This window comes from Eschrichtius robustus, chromosome 4 (genome assembly GCF_028021215.1).
Source record: "Eschrichtius robustus isolate mEscRob2 chromosome 4, mEscRob2.pri, whole genome shotgun sequence".
Lineage (NCBI taxonomy): Eukaryota > Metazoa > Chordata > Mammalia > Artiodactyla > Eschrichtiidae > Eschrichtius > Eschrichtius robustus.
The window spans coordinates 32444053-32463565 of record NC_090827.1 but is presented as its reverse complement, the minus strand read 5'-3'; the positions used below and the strand labels follow the sequence as shown (position 1 = coordinate 32463565).

The window sequence follows — 19513 nt, the reverse complement described above, 5'->3', positions numbered from 1 at the left end:
TCAAAATGACACCTGCCAGCTGCAACCTTATGGTCTCAAGTTCTCCCCTTGTCACTATGCAACCATTTGGGATCCCAACCAATCCTTACTTAACAAGCACCCTCGCTTCTTGCCAGGTCCAATTATAATTCTTGATAACAACTCATGTAACTAATTATAACCTTTCGGTCTTTGCCTTTATAAGCCTCCCTCATTCTGTAGTCCAGCAAAACACAATTCAAATGTTTAGTTTGTTAGGAGTCCTAACAAACCCCAAATAAACACCTTTTTATTTCAGTCAGGTCTCTGTTTCTAAAATGTTGGTTGGCAGATTATATGTCTGTTTTTCTAACTAACTATATTATTAGCTATTTGAAGGCAGGGCTCGTGTAGTTGTCATCTTTGCATTCCCAATATTTTCACACACAGCATACAGAAGATAAATTGCTCAATAAATGTTTCATAAGACTCTCAGTAAGAAATACATGAAAACACTTGAGCTTTCCATTCTGAATTCCTGTGAAAATATCAAAATAGATAAATAGGTAGTCCCTGAAACAACATTCTAAGCTGAGAATAAGAATTAAGCATGTATCACAATCTTGGAGTTTTAACAAATCTTCACATCAATGGGTCAGGTTAATGACCCATTTAGCTTAGATTCTCTGTTCCCAAATTTTTGGCTTTCAGCTTCCTCATCGCAAACTCTGAGTGGATCCTTCAGAAGTTTTTTTCTAACAAGTCAAATGTATTTGTTTTGAGCCACAGAATTATGTTGAATAACAGAAGTTGGAAAGCCCAAAAAGAGAAATTAAGAGGATAATACTGTTACAAAGTACCTCAAATAACTTTGTCCTTTTTAACCCATAAATTAAATGCTATCCAAACACGCTCCAGAAGATGACAGCGTCAAAAGTCTAGAAGTGGTGGCCTTATCACGGATGCAATGTGAAAAATGTTCAATGATCTTGACGTGTAGCCAACAATCACATCTTATGCATGGGGCACCGTCAATTCCCTTAAACTGAGGCTCTTTAACGGAGGTATCACAAGTCAAATATTTTATTTTACCAATAAAATTGAAAGCGTGGTAATACCAAAATCAAAGTCAAGATTTACTATCAAATATAAGTAGTAAGAGCTGCATGACCAAGACCTGTGGGGCAAAGAAGCGTGATTCAATACTACGTTTACGCTGTTATTTTTATTTTTAGTGTGAATTAAAATGACAGGCTCTGAGAGAGGCAGACCTGGATTTGAACTCTATTTCCACCATTTACTAGTCAAAGGCAAGTAATTACCTTCAGTTTCTTCACCTGGGTTGTTGGGACAGTTCGATGAGATAAGGAATGTAAAGCCCTTAGAGCAGAAGAGTGAGCACAGTAGAAGATGAGCAATTCTTATCAGTAGCATTTCGAAAAGAAACCATATAGTACATTTATTACGTTAACATTTAACATATCTGTATCATACACTGTCACGAAATAGTAAGCCTCCCTGCCCGTCACAATGACGTCTCATCAGAACATCTGGAACTCTACGAAAAGGCCTGGGGTACTAACTGGACGCTGCTCAAATGTGATTTACTCAAAATTCAGGACCTAATTATGTGCATTAGGAAGCAGAACCTCACAGTTTGCATGCAGAGGGCAGCCGCTCTGCGGGAGGGAAAAGTCTTCGGAGGGGTAACGGTAAGGATAAGGAGGAATTCCAGGCCAGCTCCGGAGCCGGATCCACGGAACGATTGGCCGGCTGCGGCGGCGCGGGGCGTGGTCGGGAGGGTGCGTCCGACCGCGCCTGCCTCGCCCAGCGGCGCCCCTCTGCGGCCGTTGAGCCCCTCGGTGCAGGTGCGCGCGGCACCCGCCTCGGGCCGCCGCCTTCTGCCCGCCCACGGCCGCACGCGCATGCGCAGTTAGCAGTCGCTACTGGGCGGCCGCCGGCGGGATTGCTCTAGGGAGACGCGGGGACCAAGTGGCAGCGACTCGGACATCTGAGCTGCCACTGCCGAAAACGGGCTCGCAAGACAGGTGCGTGGGCAGTAAGCCACTTTCCCGCGTCCCTTTGCCCACGGGCTGGGGTGAGGAATCCGCGTCCTGGCTTCTTCCCTCGGGGCGGGGGTTCCTGGGCCGCACCCCTTTCTTTGGCGAGCCGCCAGAAGGAACCGGTAGGGGCCGGTGAGGGGGTGGGTGTTGAGTTCGGGGATGGGGATGCAGCCAGCGAGGTTCTTGGGCGGGCTCTCCCGGCCTCGGGAGTGGGAAGGCCGGCCCGGGCGGCGGGCGCTGAGGCCACCTCCGCGTCCGTTGGGTCCTCCGGACCTGCTGTGTCCACCGCCTCGCTGGGGCTGGCGCGGGGAAGGCCAGGTGTCCCCCTCAGCCCGGCCTGTCCCCGACGGTTAAGGGGCCCCAGGGAGCCGAGTCCGTTATTCCAGCGGTTGCCATTTCAGCCCCGTTCCACGCTCGGTCCCCGGTGCGCGCTCCCGAGGGATGGAGAGGGGGCCCGGTAGCCTCTCGGCGCTGCTCCCTCCGCCGGCTACTTCTCACAGAAACGCGAACCAAACCAAAATAGGCTCAGCTTACGCCCTCCCCGCCTCTGTAAAGGCGAAGGGACCTAACCATCACAGCGGCGTGTCCGGTGACTCCCGGCCGCTCCCTCGAGGCGCTGCCTGGAGCCCGGTGCGCGCGGATGGGGAGGGACCTAGAGGGTTGTGTTGAATCCCACGAAGCCCTAATGACTCGAGACTCATTATCGCCGAAAGCCTGTTTACAATGATCAGATACTTGAGCTGATTTTATTTATAGCATCTGCCTGAGAGACAAAGAGGATGGAATCTAAAAAAAAAAAAAAAAAAGGTCGTGAAGAACCTAGGGGCAAGACGGGAATAAAGACGCAGACCTACTAGAGAATGGACTTGAGGACACGGGGAGGGGAGGGGGAAGGGTAAGCTGGGACAAAGTGAGAGAGTGGTAGTGTATATATGGACATATATACACTACCAAGTGTAAAATAGATAGTGGGAAGCAGCCGCATAGCACAGGGAGATCAGCTCGGTGCTTTGTGACCACCAAGAGGGGTGGGATAGGGAGGGAGACGCAAGAGATATGGGGATATATGTATATGTATAACTGATTCACTTTGTTATAAAGCAGAAACTAACACCGTTGTAAAGCAATTATACTCCAATAAAAATGTTTTTAAAAAAATCACTGTAGAATTAAAAAAAAAAAAAAAAAAGCAAATGACAACAAAGCTCAGAAGGGAGAAAGTAAATCGAGTGGCCATGGGAAGACCTCTCTAATTAGAAGAGAGTTATTTTATACTGAAGCTTTTTGATGCATAAAAGTCATCAAAGCCCTGATCTAGCCTTCTGAATTTGCTTGCTTTAAAATTTTTACGTCACTCTAGGTCTTTTAATCACTCTCGGTAGCCCTCCTTTTGGTAATTGTTTGACTTCTTTTCAGTTTACAGTTTTGTCTTTATATCTAATTGGTTTGATCTTCCAGTCACCTTTAGACCTTATCTCTAAATCCTTCGAAGATAGTCTTTATCTAGTTAATAAAGTTAATTATTGTGTGTGAATGATGTATGTTAATGGATCCGTAGAAGCTGAACAGTGCTATAAATTAACCTTATTGCTTGTTTTCAGTACCTAATAAGTTTTAGTGCTCTTAACTACAAAGCTAGAATTGCTAACTTTAATGGACCTTTAGATCATCCAGATTAACCCTTAAACTTGACAAATGAAAAAAAAGGTTTAGAACAGTTTGAAGCCCTTCCCTTTTTAATAACAGAACAGTAAACTTGGTGCCATGGTGCAAAGCTCAGTGTACTTTCTATTATGTTATTTTGTAGTTGAGCTCCTGAAGCTGCATGACAATTAAAACTTTAAATAGTGATTTTTCAAACACTACTTTTGAGGCATAGTGGTGTTGGTGAGTACTCAGTCAGCCATTAAAACTGAATAGCAGAAAGGCATTTCAGTTATAAGAAATAGTATATAGAAAGCATGAATGTGTTAGTAGGTGAGTGTTAAGAGTAAGAAATGAGTCTTAAAAGGGCAGAATTTATACTGAGAACTACAGACAACTATTGAACATTTTAATAAATAGGTAGTAAAGTAAGACTTGTTCTTTTTTAGAAAATTCATGCTGGAGAGAAGGTGGCAGATACATTGATTGGGAAGGGTGGAAGTGAAAAAGCAAAGTGGAAGTTTACTGATCCTTTTCGGAAACCATGGATTCCCACATTAGGCTGTGGCATGGATATAGAAAGATGCATTCAAGAAATATCCAAATGCACTTAGTTACCAATGATGCAGGATATCAGTGAGAAAGAATAGTCTTAAGACAGTGGCAAAGCAACTTGGCTGATTTGGTTGACTGGAGGTGAAGTTAATGGGAGAAGGGAATTGAGATAGAGAACAGGTTTGGGAGGAAAGACCAGCCTCAAATTAATGGAGGCTTTGGTACATCCTTGAAGATGGATAGTGATTTGAAACTAAAGAGTGGCCTCTGTGCTGTGGAGATAACATTTGGGAGTTTTTAGCTAGCTTTTATAAGTAGAAGTCAAGAGTATATGAAATGTAAGGAGAAAGCCTGGGGACAGAACCCTAACGAACAGCAACATTTACAGGAGATTAGAGAAAGAGCCCGTGAAGGTGGCAGAGCAAATGAAGAGAATCAAGAATCAGGAATGGCATCATAGAAACCATGGGAGGAGAGGGCTTCAAGGAAGCAGTAGCAAGGTCAAGAGAGAGCAGTAGGCAATAGGACTGAAAAATGCTATCGCATTTACCAGCTGAGACGTGGTTGGTAGAACTGTTTCAAAGAAGCTAGAATCAAGTACAAGAATGATAAAAGTATTAGTTTTTCATTGTTGCCATACCAAACTTAGCAGCTAAATGCAGCACAAATTTATTTTCTCACAGTTCTATAGGTCAGAAGTCTGACACAGGTCTCACCGAGCTAACATCAAGGTGTTGGCAAGGCATCATTCTTTACTAGACGCTCTGGGGAGATTCTGCTTCCTTACTCATTCAGGTTGGTTGCAGAATTCAGTTCCTTTTGGTTGTAGGACTGAGGTTCCTGTTTCCTTGTTGACTGTCAGCTGAGAGTTGTTTTCAGCTTCTAGAGACCACCTACATTCCTTGGCTCATGCCCCCCCTTCCTCCATCTTCAAGATCTCTATGGTGGGCAGAGTCCCTCTCACTCTTCAAATCTCTTCTGCCCTCTCTCACTGACTTCCTCTTCCACTTTTAAGGGCCCATGTGATTATGTTGGGCCCACTTGCATAATCCAGAATACTGTCCCTATTTTAGGGTCAGCTAATTAACAACCTTAATTCCACTAAAAAGCCCCCTTTGCTCTGTGAGGTCACGCTTACAGGACCCAATGAACAGGGTGTGGACATCTTTGGGGGGGGTCATTGTTGTAGCTACCATAGGAAGTTAAAAGTACTAACAGTTCATGGGTACATTCTTTCTAGATGCTTTTGTTAAGGAAAGGTGGTACCTAGAAACATTTACATTACCTAGCATGTGATAATTATAGTCAATAGTAAGCCTTACTGTTTATCCTTGAGTTTTGTAACTAAGAAATGCAAGTATCTTCTTAAATACCCTGAAATTTGTGTGAACACTATAAAATTTTAGAGTCTCATAGGAATATAAGGTAATACTATGAAGTTGTTAGTTTTTATATTTTTATGTAGCCTTAAGCTGCTTTAAAATCTTTGCTGGAAAGATTTTAAAGGCCATTTAACCAGCTAACTAGATATATGTGCATAAAATATAATTTGGATACACATCAAAATATGGCTTTTAAAATATAAAGCCCACAGAAACTGGAATGGATGTCTGAAGGATGGAACATACTAACAAAATATTTAACCTTGTATTTTATAGGCCTAGAACCTCACTGCCATTTAGTGAGTTAAATTGTTAAACCTTCTAACCTTAGAGCCTTAATGAAAGGAATGTAGAGTTTGAATAGACCTAACTTTTTGAGTCTTGCCTTTGTTGTCTAGTAGCATTCTGTATTCTTGAGTAAGTTACTTAACCTCCCTGAGCCTTGCTTTCCTTATGTATAATGGGGTACTAATACCTTCACTGCAGAGTAGCTGTAAGGATTGGAATTAACATGTCTGAAACACAGTAAATACTTGAAACAGCACTTCCTGTTCTCCTTGTTCCATTCCTCCCTTTTCAGTTCCTTTCTCAAGTGCAGCTTCCTTTGCCCTTGGCCTAGGGGAATCAGTCCTTTGTATCCTTTACACCTCATTTTGAATGTAACTTTCTCAAGGAGGCTTTCTCTGCCCCTTCCCCTACCCTGTAAATTCAGTTCCCCAATTACCAAGTCTTACAACTTCCTTACTAGTCTGTCACTTGTTACAGTTTACGTGATATACCTGGGTTATTTGTTTAATGTCTGCTTTCCATCCCAGACTATAAGCTCTTTGGGATCAGGGGCCATGTGTGTTTTGCTAATTACTGTAAATTCAGTGTCTAACATCATGCCTGGCACATAATTGACAACCATAGGTATTTGTCAAATGAATTTGTGAATGATGAATTTTATTATCTACTGGCTAACCTCTCTTGAGTTTCTGGAAACATTAGCCACCACAAAATTAATAAATCCCTGGTGCAGCTTATTCTGAAGGATGCTCGTTTCTTCTGTGAGAAAGTACCTGCATTTCGAACGGACTCTTGCAGCTTCTTTGGAAGAAGGCTGCCTCTTTAAGATGCCACTATTACCTACCTCTCCACCTTATTTCTGATCCTTCAAAGTGAACTTTCTATGTGCTGCATAGCCTACATAGCCAGATAATTCCAAGAATACCCTTTAATTTTGGTGAAAATTTGTCCAGTTTTATTTTTCTGATGTGGTAACCCAAAATTTTTTCATCTAATTTTTTTGTTTACTGTCTTTTCTAGTAAATTATGAATTGAGTTGTTAAAATGCAGCATGTCTACAGCAAGATTCTGAAGTAACTCACAATGAGATGTTTCTTCATAGATGTAGAGTAAAAATGAAAAATGTGTTTAATTCCCCCATATTAAATTAGAACATAAAACTGCAAACTTTCTAGATTATTATCTCCTTATCTATAGGAAAGCTTTAACTATGTTAAGTTTTAACAATGTTCTAAAAAACTTTAGAGGGCCATTGTTGGAAGCATTGACATACCCATTTCTCTGTCATAAAACCATAGTTAAAGACATCTATTATATAAGGATTCAGTCCCTGAATTTTTCTAGGAGTTAAATTCTAAAAAAGGATTTTTTCCTCCAAGGATCTTGTAGACTTTTATAGACAGTGAAAACGCCTTCATTTTATTTCTGGCCTTCCCCTAATTGCCTGGAAACCCTTTTGCCAAATTTATTGTTGCAGTGCTGCCACAACAATAAAGTCATTCTAGTTTGTTGCTTAGTAACATCTATTTCTGTCCACCCATAACCTTTTATTCTTGTCATTTATGCATTCATTCATTCTGTGAACATATATCTTTCTCTATTTATCATGTATGAGCACTCTTTGGCTAGCACTGTGAATACCGAATCCTTATCTCTGGCTCTCAGTGGGCTTATATTTTTGTCTGTTTTCTGCTGCAAGTTTCCTCAAGCAATTCTTTTGGAACTATGTAGAAGTAGTATAAATCCTAAATAAATAAATGTATCATTATAATGTTTATATAACCATTATTTTGAAAATGATGCTATTTAGTCCATTTTAACTTTAGTGTGTAGCTATGTTTTTAAAACCCAGTGCAGGGTTAGTTTATTCTTTCTGTAATTACTATGACCAAATACTATCCCCATATCCTGGATTTCAGCTCTGATCACTTCACCAATCTCAGACCTTCAGTAGTTTCTGAATTTTATAGGATCAGATCCAGAATCTTTGCAACACTTTGTAGGTCTTTGCCTAAATCACCAGAAAGTTGTATTTTCAACTATTATTTCTGCTGTTATGGTTCTTTCCCCACTTTTTACTGTGTTTCTTGAGATATTTTCATTGTTTCTAAGTCCTTCTGATTTAGGAAAAAAATACCCAGTTTTAGTTAACAGTATATATTAGATAAGATAATGCTCACATTGAAAATTTAAAAATCCCAGATGCCTAACATAATTTCTGGTTGCTGGTGTCCTGAGGAGTAGATAGCTGTGATGGTTAATTGTATCTGTCTACCTGATGGAACCACAGGGTGCCCAGATATTTGGTCAGACATTATCTTGGGTGTGTCTGTGAGGGTGTTTTTGGATGAGATTAACATTTGAATGGTAGGCTGAGTAAAGCAGATTGTCCTCCCCTAGGTGGGTGGCCTTCATCCAAACAGTTGGAGGCCTGAATAGAACAATAAAGCTGATACTCCAGTGAGGAAGAGGGAACTCTTCCTGCCTGACTGGCTGAGCTGGGACTTCAGTTTTTTTTCCTGCCCTTGGATTTGAACTGAAACATTGGCTCTTCTTGGTTCTTGAGCCTGCTGGCTTTCAGACTGGAGCTTATAGCATTGGCTCTCCCTGCTTCCAGGCCTTTAAACTGAGACTAGCACTACATCATTGGCTTTCCTGGGTCTCATTTAACTCCATTCACCTGAGTCATGCTTAACTCTGAGAAAAATATAGTCTAGTCATGTCTCCTGACAAAAGAGAAAATAGCTTGGTGATCAGCCAGCAATCTCTCCCAAGTATCTCATACTTGGCCAGAGTTACTTATATTTCAATTTGTTATTGAACCAGCCCAGAGGCAGTGCAGAGAACATACATGAGATCAAAGATATATGCAAATGGATGTGCTTCTCCAGTGCCTCCTTTCTTCTTCATGAAGGCACAAATATTTTGTGATTTCAGCAACCTGTATCGAGTGAGGAATACACAGGACGCTTAGAACCATGGGCTTGCTATCTTTTATACATTTGTAAGGAGCCAAGGAGGTGGTGTCAGCACTAAAAGTTCTGTATTATACCATATAAACAAATTCTTGCTGCACTAAAACTGTATAACTTAGGACAACCATATAGCTCAATAAGGAATTAGAGGACTTGAACAACACTATAAAGCAATTGGACTTAATACACATACACAGAACACTTCACCTAACAATAGCGGAAAGAAAAATTAATGCCAGTCTTCCTCAAACTCTTCTAACAAGTTGAAGAGGAGGGAATACTTACAAACTCAGTCTATGAGGGCAGCATTACCCTGATACGAAAGCCAGACAAAGACACTGTAAGAAAACTACAGACCAATATCCCTGATGAATATTGATGAAAATACATATTTTTCTTAAGTGCACATGGAATATTCTCTAGGATAGACCATATGTTAGGCCACAAAACAAGTCTTAACAAATTTTTAAAAGTTGAAATCATTCAGAGTATCTTTTCCAGTTACAGTGTAATGAAACTAGAAATCAGTAGCAGAAGGAAAGCAGGAAAATCCACAAATATGTGAAAATTAAAAAACACACTTTTAAACAACCAAATGGGTCAAAAAAGAAATCACAGGGAAATTAGAAAATATCTTGAGATAAATGAAAAAAAAAATCCCACAAGAGACCAAAACTTATGGTATAGAGTGAAAGCACTGCTAAGAGGGAAATTTATGGCTGTAAACACTTACAGTAAAAAAGACAGATCTTAAATTAACAACCTAACTTTACAACTTAAGGAACTAGAAAAACCCAAAGCTAGAAGAAGGAAGGAAATAGTAAAGATTAGATAAGAGATAAATGAAATAGAGAATAGATAAACAACAGAAAATGTCAGTGAAACCAAGAGTTGGTTCTTTGAAAAGATCAACAAAATTGATAAACCTTTAACTAGATTGAATTAAAAAAAGAAGACTCAAATAATTAAAATCAGAGACGAATGAGGGGACATTACAACTGATTCTATAGATATAAAAATATAAGGGAATGCTATAAACAATCATATGCCAACAAAATGGATAACCTAGATGAAATGGACAAATTCCTAGAAACATACAACCTATTAGGACTAAATCATGATGTTGTAGGAAATCTGAACAGACCTGTAACTAGGAAGGGAATTGAATCAGTAATCAAAAACCTCTCAACAAATAAAAGCCCAGGAGTAGATGGCTTAACTGGTGAGTTCTACCAAACACTGAAAGAAAAATACCAACTCTCCTCAAGCTCATCCAAAGCACTGAAGAGAAGGGAACCCTTCCAAACTCATTCTGTGAGGGCAGTATTACCCTGATACCAAAACCAGACAAAGAAATGACAAGAAAACTACAAACCAATATCCCTGATGAATTGTTGCAAAAATCCTTACCAAAATATTAGCAAACAAAAATCAAAAGCACATTAGAAGATTGGGACTTCCCTGACAGCCCGGTGGTCAAGACTCTGCGCTCCTACTGCAGAGGGCGCAAGTTTGATCCCTGGTTGGGGAAGTAAGATCCCACATGCCATGTGGTGCGGCCAAAAAATTAAAAAACTTAAAAAAATACAAAATACATGACTATAGGCTTTAAAAAAAGAAAAAGATTTATACACCATGACCAAGTGGGATTTATTCCTGGAATGCAAAGATGGTTCAACGTATGAAAACCAATTGGTGTAATGCATCACATTGTCAATGGAGGGGAAAGAAACCATATGATCATCTCAACTGATGCATAAACAGCATCTGACGAGTTCCAACACCCTTTTATGATAAACACTCAACAAAATATGAATAGAAAGAAATTACCTCAATGTAATAAAGGCCATATATGAAAAATCAACAGCTAACACCATACTCAATGGTGAAAGACTGAAAGCTTTTCCTCTAAGATCTGGAACAAGACAAGGATGCCTGCTTTTGTCACTTCTATTCAACATAGTACTGGAAGCCCTAGGCAGAGCAGTTAGGCAAGAAGAAGACATCCAAATTGAAAAGGAAGAAGTAAAATTATCTCTGTTCACAGACAACATTATCTTATATGTAGAAAACCTAAAAATTCCACCAAAAAAATTGTTAGAACTAACAGAAGAATGGTGGTTGCCTGGGGCTTGGGAGAAGGGGATATGGAGGAGTTGTTGTTTAAGGGGTATAGGATTTTAGTGTTGTAAGATGGAAAAAGAAATGTGGAGATAAGATGTACAGCAGTGTGAATGTTCTTAACACTCCTGAACTGAACAGTTAAAATTCGTTCAAATGATAACTTTTATGTGTATTCTACCACAATTAAAAAATTTTAAACTGCACAAGTTAGTTACTTCAGTGTTTTGTAAATTACCCCATTTGTCAGGCCTCTCAAAGCTCCAGTGCAGGCCTAGCAGTATCTTACCTCTCTTCTTAAGAAATGATGTGTGACAAACCTCACAGTTTTGTTTGGAGCTTGATTACATGTTGGCACCATAGCGTGGTAGACCTCCAAGTAATACTGCAAACTTCATGATGTAATTCTCAATTGTCAGTTGGTGCATCACTGAATAATGATAGAATACTGCAGAATTAAGGAGAAACTGTTAGGTCTGTATTTCTGATTTTTTAAGAAAGGAATAAATAGCAAAAACAACCTTGGACTATATCATTTTCTTAATGGAGACTATTATCCTGTAGAACTGCATTGTCTGCAGAATGGTTAATGACCACTTACAATTTATTTTTAAGTATTCCACTTGTATAGTAAGGTTGATATGACCATTTCTGGATGAATATCTTCATAGCTTAATACTAATAGTCATCTAAATTTTGGACATTTCCAGGAGGTTTGAAATGTGTTATGTTACGATTTTTGCAATTTCTTTCCATTGCTTTATCAATAAACATATAATCAGTGGGGTAATATTAAAATAAGAAGTAGCATGGTATATTGATGTAAAGTTTTGGATTCTCATCTTGTCTCACATTTCCAATCATGAGAATTTGATCAGGTTTTTGAATCCTTCTGCTTTCAGTTTGTAGATTGGGAGTAATAATCGCTATCCTGGGTTGCAAAGATTAAAGTAGCTAGTTCCTTTATGCAAATGAATGATTATAGTCATAGAACTTTAGAGAAGAAACAAACTTTCCAGATAAAGGGTTTTCTAAACTTTTTTCTGAAGCTTTGGCAACTGTTTCTGAAAGAAAGTTAGGAAGAACCTAATATAGAAAACAAATAATATACATTGCTGTATTTAAAGTAGATAACCAACAAGAACCTACTGTATAACACAGGAAACTCTGCTCAATACTCTGTAATAACCTAAGTGGGAAAAGAATTTTAAAAAGAATAGATACATGTATATGTATAACTGAATAACTTTGCTGTACACCTGAAACTAACACAACATTGTTAATAAACTGTACTCCAATATGAAATAAAAATTTTAAAAATAAAAAAATAAAAAATTATATAAAGCAAAAAAAAAAAAAAAAAAGAAAGAAAACAAATAAAATTGGCTGAAGTAAGAGTAGGGTTCCAGAGAGGACACTGCCTGCTTGGTTTCCCCTTAGTTCTTCTCTGGCAGCCCAATCCACCAGAGCTCAAAGCACTTAGAACATGTTTTTTCAGCAAGTTTAATTATTAAGAAACTAAACTGTGCGTTCATTTTGAAGGAGAAGATATGGGGCTGAAGTGATATTAATGTTCATTATTACTGCTATTATTATTTTATGCATTTCTATTTTACTCAAATGTTATTGATGGCAAGTCAAGAAAAACACCTTTTGCATTGTTATATGTCATGGAAGGCTCTTAAACTTTTAGAATTAATGAAGCTTTTAGGGTCGTTAACAGTTAATAAGCAATGTGTAAATGTACTCATATCTGTGCCAATAAGTGAAAATTTTAAAAACCCCTACCTTACTGTTATTAAGTCAAAGTGATCCCTTTATATTTACTTTCTATCCCAGTTAACCTCTTTTTCATGACTCGAGAGATTAAACTCTTCTAATTAAATTATGATTAGTATGCATCATTTTTTGTGTTGTCTTTGTGTAAAAATGGTGGTATTAACACACCTTTTAATATAGAATGTTCATATTATGGTAGAATAGTGTTGATTTTTTTAAACCTGCATTTTCAAAGTAAACTTTAAAGTTGTACCCAGTGGCCTTTAGAAGAAATTAAAGCTAACTGGCCCATACATTCATGTAGAGTTTTGATCTCATTAAAAAGGGTTAGTTGAGCTAACCAAATGGAAAAATGCTTTTTATAGTCTGATGCTTCTTTTTTGAAAACAGCTTAATTGATATATTTTTTGCATACCTACAAGTTGACCTGTTTAATGAGGGTAGTTCAGTGGGTTTTAACATATTTAACATATTTACAGTTATGCAGCCATTACCATATTCCCATTTTAGAATATTTTCATTACCCTCAAAAGAAACCCTGTGCACATTAACCCTTTCTTCCCACTTCTTTCCTTTCCTTTCCTTAGGCAATCACTTATCTATTTTCCGATTCTATGGATTTGCCTATTTAAATGGGGTCATACAATATGTGGTCTTTTTATGACTGCCTTCTTTCACTCAGCATAATGTTTTTGAGATTCATCTGTCGTGTAACACATCAGTACTCCGTTCTATTTTATTGCTAAACAATATTCCAGTGTATGAATATTCCACATTTTGTTTATCCATTCATCAGTTGATGAACATTTGGGTTGTTCACACTTTTTTGGCTATTATTAACAATTTTTTTTAAACATTTACATTCCAAGTTTTTGTTTGGACATCTGTTTTCATTTCTCTTGGGTAGATACTTAGGAGTGGAATTGCTGAATCATAAGGTAATTCTATTTTTAACATTTTGAAAAACTGCCACACTGTTTTCCAAAGCTCATTTTGTATTCCTGCCAGCAATGTATGAGGATTCCAGTTTCTCCACAGCCTCCCAAAACTTGTTATTATTATCTCTCTTTGATTATAGCCATTCTGGTGAGTGTAGAGTGCTATCTCATAAATTCAGTGTTTCTTAGGCAGACCCATATAGGTCTGTAGATATGTTCTGCAGAATCTAAGAGTTCTAAGAATATACTTTTTTAAAAAAAATTTTCATGTTGATGGTAATATAACTATACTCTGGATCATCTGAATGACTGACCACCTAATAACCAAGACTGCCACACTATTTCTGTATTCATATTTACTTGTTTAAAAGTCCACTGGCACCAAGAAATAAAACTTTCATTTTTAACATGCTAATGGGAATAGAGGGGGCTGTAATTATATAAATTATGTATTTCTGCCAAGAGGCAGCCAAATAATATTGGCTTCTACTCATCTCAATTAATGCTATAAGGAACAGAGGTTTTGCAGTATTTGAATAGAGAAATGGTTATACAATTGACTCATCATAGTATTATGGGGATGATAAATGCAAAAGAACTTTATTCATAGCACTCAACCTGGTTGCAATAAATCCTGTATTTGTTTGAATTTCCAGCTGTGATTTGATTTCAGTAAAATACTATCACATTCAATTGTGATAAAATTATTTTTCTTTTTTTGGTGTTCACATATAAATATATTTTGTTTTTATAATTGTAAAATTTCCACTTGTATGGTTATATACACTTAAGCAACATTATAATAAAAAAGTAACTCGAGCGAACATTTAGGAATCACGATCCTCTTTTTTTTTAGAGGGGCCCACATATTATGAGTTCATTGGTCACTGTTATCTATATCTTTAGGTTTGTGCCTTTGGCTCTTTGCTTTTAGAGGCAGGTCTTCAGCTGTAGACTCCTGTGAGATTTTGAAGTTTGTGTTATCACTTGTTCAAAGCATAATTTAAGTAAGTTTGGTAATGATTTGTTTTAAAAGCCATCCGAGAAAAAAAGAGGTATTAAGGAGAAATTCTTTCTTTGTAAATATACTTACACATATTTTTCACAACTTTGTTTTGTTTTTACTGATTACTGTCAATTTCACAGATAATCAATATGCGTTTCCAAGGCTTTCGGCTATGTTTGGGTCTTCTTTTCATCTCAATTAATGCAGAATTTATGGATGGTAGTGTTGAGATGGAAGACTTTGATGAAAATTCAGAAGAGATTGATGCTAATGAAAATGAATTCTCCTCAGAGGTAAGGTTATTGAGAAACAAGCTATAAATTATTATTTTAGGGACTTCCCTGGCAGTCCAGTGGTTAAGACTTCACCTTCCAGTGGAGGGGGGTGGTGCGGGTTCCATCCCTGGCTGGCGGGGAGCTGCTAAGATCCCACATGCCTCGCAGCCAAAAAACCAAAATATAAAACAGCAGCAATATTGTAACAAATTCAATAAAGACTTAAAAATTAGGTCCACATCAAAAAAAATCTTTAAAAAAAGTAATAAAATATTCTTTTACATGATACATAGGGGTGACTAATTTCTTAAGATTAATTTCTATTCAAATTGTCTTTAGTTTCAATATAAATGGAAAAAACATTGCCTTTTTCCAACTATTTGTTGCTGTGTTTTTAATTTGTGCATGGCTCCTAGCACAGTTTTATTACCAAATAAATATGGGGAAGATCTTTACTATCAAACTAGGAGTTCATCACTGGCTAAAGAGGACTAAATACTTGAGCTAAGGGAAAGGTTTTTAGTCTTATTTCTGACACTGCCAGCCCTTTTCAGATAAAAGAAAAGGTAGTATAATTTTCTCCTAGAAGTAAGGAACGTAGTGTTTCTATATTTCTCTGAGGAAAGAAAATGCTAAATAGGATGAATTAGAAAGGGGAGTGATGATGAGGTAGGCGTTTAGTAAGGCTCACAGTGTTTCTGTCTCAGCATTAAGATGTGTGTCTTGAGGTAGTGACTAATAGGAGTCTGGAAAACAGGAGTCTGGAGGTTTTTGTACACTTTGACAATCCATAAGAGCTTTCACATTGAGAATATTCATATCTAATATTGAGACAATCAGAAATTTTTTTCAGAAATATTTTTGGTGAGGAAATATCAATTATATTGTGCTAGCCACTGTTTAAAGGGCCAAGGAGGATAATATATAGTTGTTACAGACTTCCTTTTAGAGTTTTTTATTTGCAAATGCAAGTGTTGTTTAGCTGCTTAAGGTGAATATTCTTTCTCCTGTTAAGTTTTAAGCTCCACAAGGACATTTCTTTTAAAACCTGCTTCTGTGATCCACAGAAACTAAGTAGTAATCAAAGTGTTTATGGCTGACTTAGATACAGCTACTACGAGGGTTTTGGAGGTTAATACTTCAAAGAAATTTCAGATATCTACGACTCTTAACTATATTTGATGATAATTTGAGAAGATGGTAAGAAATGGGAGGAACAATTTTTGATGCTTCTAATTTTATAGCATGAGTAATCTAGGTATGGTAAAGTACAGGTAAAGTATAAATAAAGCGCAAAATAAATTGCTCGTGATTTAAAGGGTCGTCTAACAGAAGGAAGCCTCTTGTAACACCATTGCTCATTTTTGCCAATCCATAAAAATATAGAGAACAGTAAAGTTGTAAGTTGTAATTCAGATAACTTCATAGGAGATTGGCAATTTGGGTAGCAGAATATTGACCTGTTAGTAAGTGTGTGGGATTTTGTTTAATTACTGATTTTCCTCCCTTAGACAGGAAATGTACTATTAGGGAAGGGTAGGGACAGTGAAAATAGTAAAAGTACTTCTGCATCCTTTTCTCTTAAGGCTGAGAGAAGAAATCTCATAATTAATCATATAGGTAAAATCATAAAGGCTGATTAAGAAAGGACCAAGATTTATCTATTACTGTAAGCAAAATTTTATTTATTCATCAGCAGTTCAAATTATCTTTTGACAATTTGTCAATAAATTTAATTTAAATTATTTTATTGGTGCATTTGGTATAGTGTAGTGGTTAAGTGTATAACCTTTAGAACCTAGGCTCATATCTTTTAAGTCCTGCAAGTGTCTAACTGTATGGCAGTGGGCAAATTATTTTGCCTGTCTCCCACAGTTTCATCATACGTAAAATGGGAACAATAAAGTACTTCCCGCGTAGAAATATTATGAGGATTAAAAGAGCCATCAAATCACACCCCTGCCCCCACCATCATTATCATCATAGCAGCTAACACTTACATGGCACTTGAAACAATGCTTTGAGCTAATTGCTTTTCAGTCCTTTCTCTTTTGAATCTTATTTTTCCTCTGGGTTTCTAATTTCTCAGAATGTTGTCATCATCCTCTAGTCACATAACAGTGAAATTTATGAGTTAATTTTAAACTAACCTATGTGCTTACTAAGTTTTTCATCTTATATGTTTTTCATCTTACATCTTTTGCTTCTAATGATTTTTTATCCTCAAATATTGTCACCTGTTAGAATCCTTTCAAAGCCACGTCCACTGCATCATGAGACCTTTGCTAATTACTTCCTCCCATCCCTCCTGTGTTAGAAGGAGTCAGTGTATTCTGTTTGCACATAGAGTTTTTTTCCATCATGTATCTCTTATATTCTTCTGTATTTTCTTACCAGTAGAATACAAAGTTTTGAGGCCAGAGACCATGTCACCTACCATCTATCTATATTACCTATATGTGCATTCCATACTAGGTTCTTAATTAGTGAGATTATTTAATTAAAATATTTGTGAAGGTGAATAACTTTAGATTTTTAAAATCTGTTTTCTAGATTAAATATAAGACACCTCAACCTATAGGAGAAGTATATTTTACGGAAACTTTTGACAGTGAAAGGTTGGCTGGGTGAGTATTCATTCAGGAGAATTTCTTCCTTGATTTGATTAGCTTTTTGGGAGTTATTGGTTGTTAGCCTATGAAAATTGCCTCTACCACAGTACCTTAAAAAAGGGTTAAAATACTTTATTTCACGGTGTAAACCAATACCTTAACACATTTTTATTATTGATAGAAGAGTTTAATTTGAATTGTTATAATTTATACAAAGAAAATATACAAATGAATCATGAATGTACAGTGAAAACTTACAACATTTCTTCATTCCTTAGGACAGATATTAATAATGTAATTTCAGATGACAAATTCAAGTTAATGTTTTATCCTAAATAATGGTAAAAAAACAATAAAAGTTATTATTTATTGATCATTATATGCCAAATACTGTCCTAAGTAGGTGGGTAAGAACTATCTTTATCTGCCTTTTACCAGTGAGAAAACTGAGGCTTAGTGTACCTTAGCTATGATCATACAGCTAGTAAACTGCAGATTCTAAATTTAATTTAACTCTAGCTTTACAGGATTATGTGTAGACATCCTTCTTTAGCCTCTAAGTATTCATTTATCTTAGAAGGAAAAGCGACTATTGGGTAATCTTCTGTTGTATTTCTGATATGCATTGTATCTATAAATTGTTAGTTTTATTTTTAATGATATACATTTCTTTCAACTTTATTTATAGGTGGGTCTTATCAAAAGCAAAAAAAGATGATACAGATGCGGAGATTTCTATATATGATGGTAAAATATTTATTTAAATATTCAGCATAACCAGTATGACCCAGAGTTCACTAGCTTTTGAGATTATATTTTTATTAAATATACCTGAGGCCCCATCCTGCTTCACAACAGAATCTTGTCAAAAGACAAATAGAGTCTTTTGTCTCCTTTCCAATATTTCTGGAAGTCCAGGTAATCCATACTTAAGCCACCATCCAGTTTTCTAACTCTGAACAGTTAAATTTTCACTCCACTGCAGTTAGTCTCTTGCAGGATTTCCCAGGCTACTGCTGTTCTCTACCGTTTTATCTCAAGCATGGGCCGCCTAGATCGAGTTACAACTTTGGGCAGGGTCCTCCTAGAGGACATTTATGAGAGCTACGGGAAATGTGGCTGCTCCTGGGGCTCAAACCTCCAAGCCCACAACCATTATCACCGGATCTCTGATAGGTTATCTTCAGGCTTCACCGTGAAGGAAAAGTCCTATATGCAAGGGTCATCTTTTCTTCCCCAACAGGACTCTCCTGGAGTGTGACGGAAGAATTTCTTCCTCCTCTTAGTCTAAAACCAGCCTCCTCAGTTGTTACATCCTAAAGCAGGATCAGCCTCAGTCAAGGTGACAGATAGTGGGAATTTCCTCTCTCTCAGAGGACCTCAGACCCATAAGGATGTGACCTCACACTGAGACTCCAACAGGCGTTACATGAGAATAACAACAGAACAACTAACAGCATGTATAGGATGGCAGCTGTCTACTTCCGTTTCATAGTGTCTGTTTTAGTGTGAGATAAAGATCATGCCTGCATGTCTTCCTTTGTAGTGTTCTCCATCCCAGTATATATGCTTATGTACTCCAAAAAGAACTCTGCCATATGCCCAGAACAAGCAATACTGCATTCAGTCTAAATCCGTTTAGAGAAGAGAATAATTTCCCTCGAAGAAGCAGCAAGTCTGCAGAGATAGAATGCTACCTAAAATAATACCCAGGGAAATACCCGCCATCGAACAGAATGCTTGACTTAAAACATCTATGTTTAGTTTACTTTACAGTTTTTTAAGAACAGCATTGGGTAGATATTTGCTTTATGTTTGTGTTTTAGAAGAATCTGTTGATGGAGTTTTCCTAAAATTAGGATATGGTCTATTTTAGGAGTGAGTTTGTCTCTATTTCTTGCTGGACAAAAGTGACTT

At 37.4% G+C, this 19513-nt stretch overlaps 2 protein-coding genes across 2 annotated transcripts in view; both read left to right on the top strand.

Annotated features, from left to right (window-relative positions):
• The window catches only part of MGAT4D (MGAT4 family member D), a 54274-nt gene extending 52341 nt beyond the window's left edge, over positions 1-1933 (top strand). The window contains exon 11 of the mRNA XM_068541955.1: positions 1598-1933. Coding sequence (XP_068398056.1) covers positions 1598-1933 — 336 coding nt within the window. The remainder of the gene's footprint in view (positions 1-1597) is intronic.
• Positions 1900-19513, top strand: part of CLGN (calmegin) — a 43331-nt gene continuing 25717 nt past the window's right edge. The window contains exons 1-4 of the mRNA XM_068542075.1: positions 1900-2006; positions 14850-15002; positions 17538-17611; positions 18285-18343. Of these exons, the coding sequence (XP_068398176.1) occupies positions 14859-15002; positions 17538-17611; positions 18285-18343 (277 nt within the window). The 5' untranslated portion in view covers positions 1900-2006; positions 14850-14858. The remainder of the gene's footprint in view (positions 2007-14849; positions 15003-17537; positions 17612-18284; positions 18344-19513) is intronic.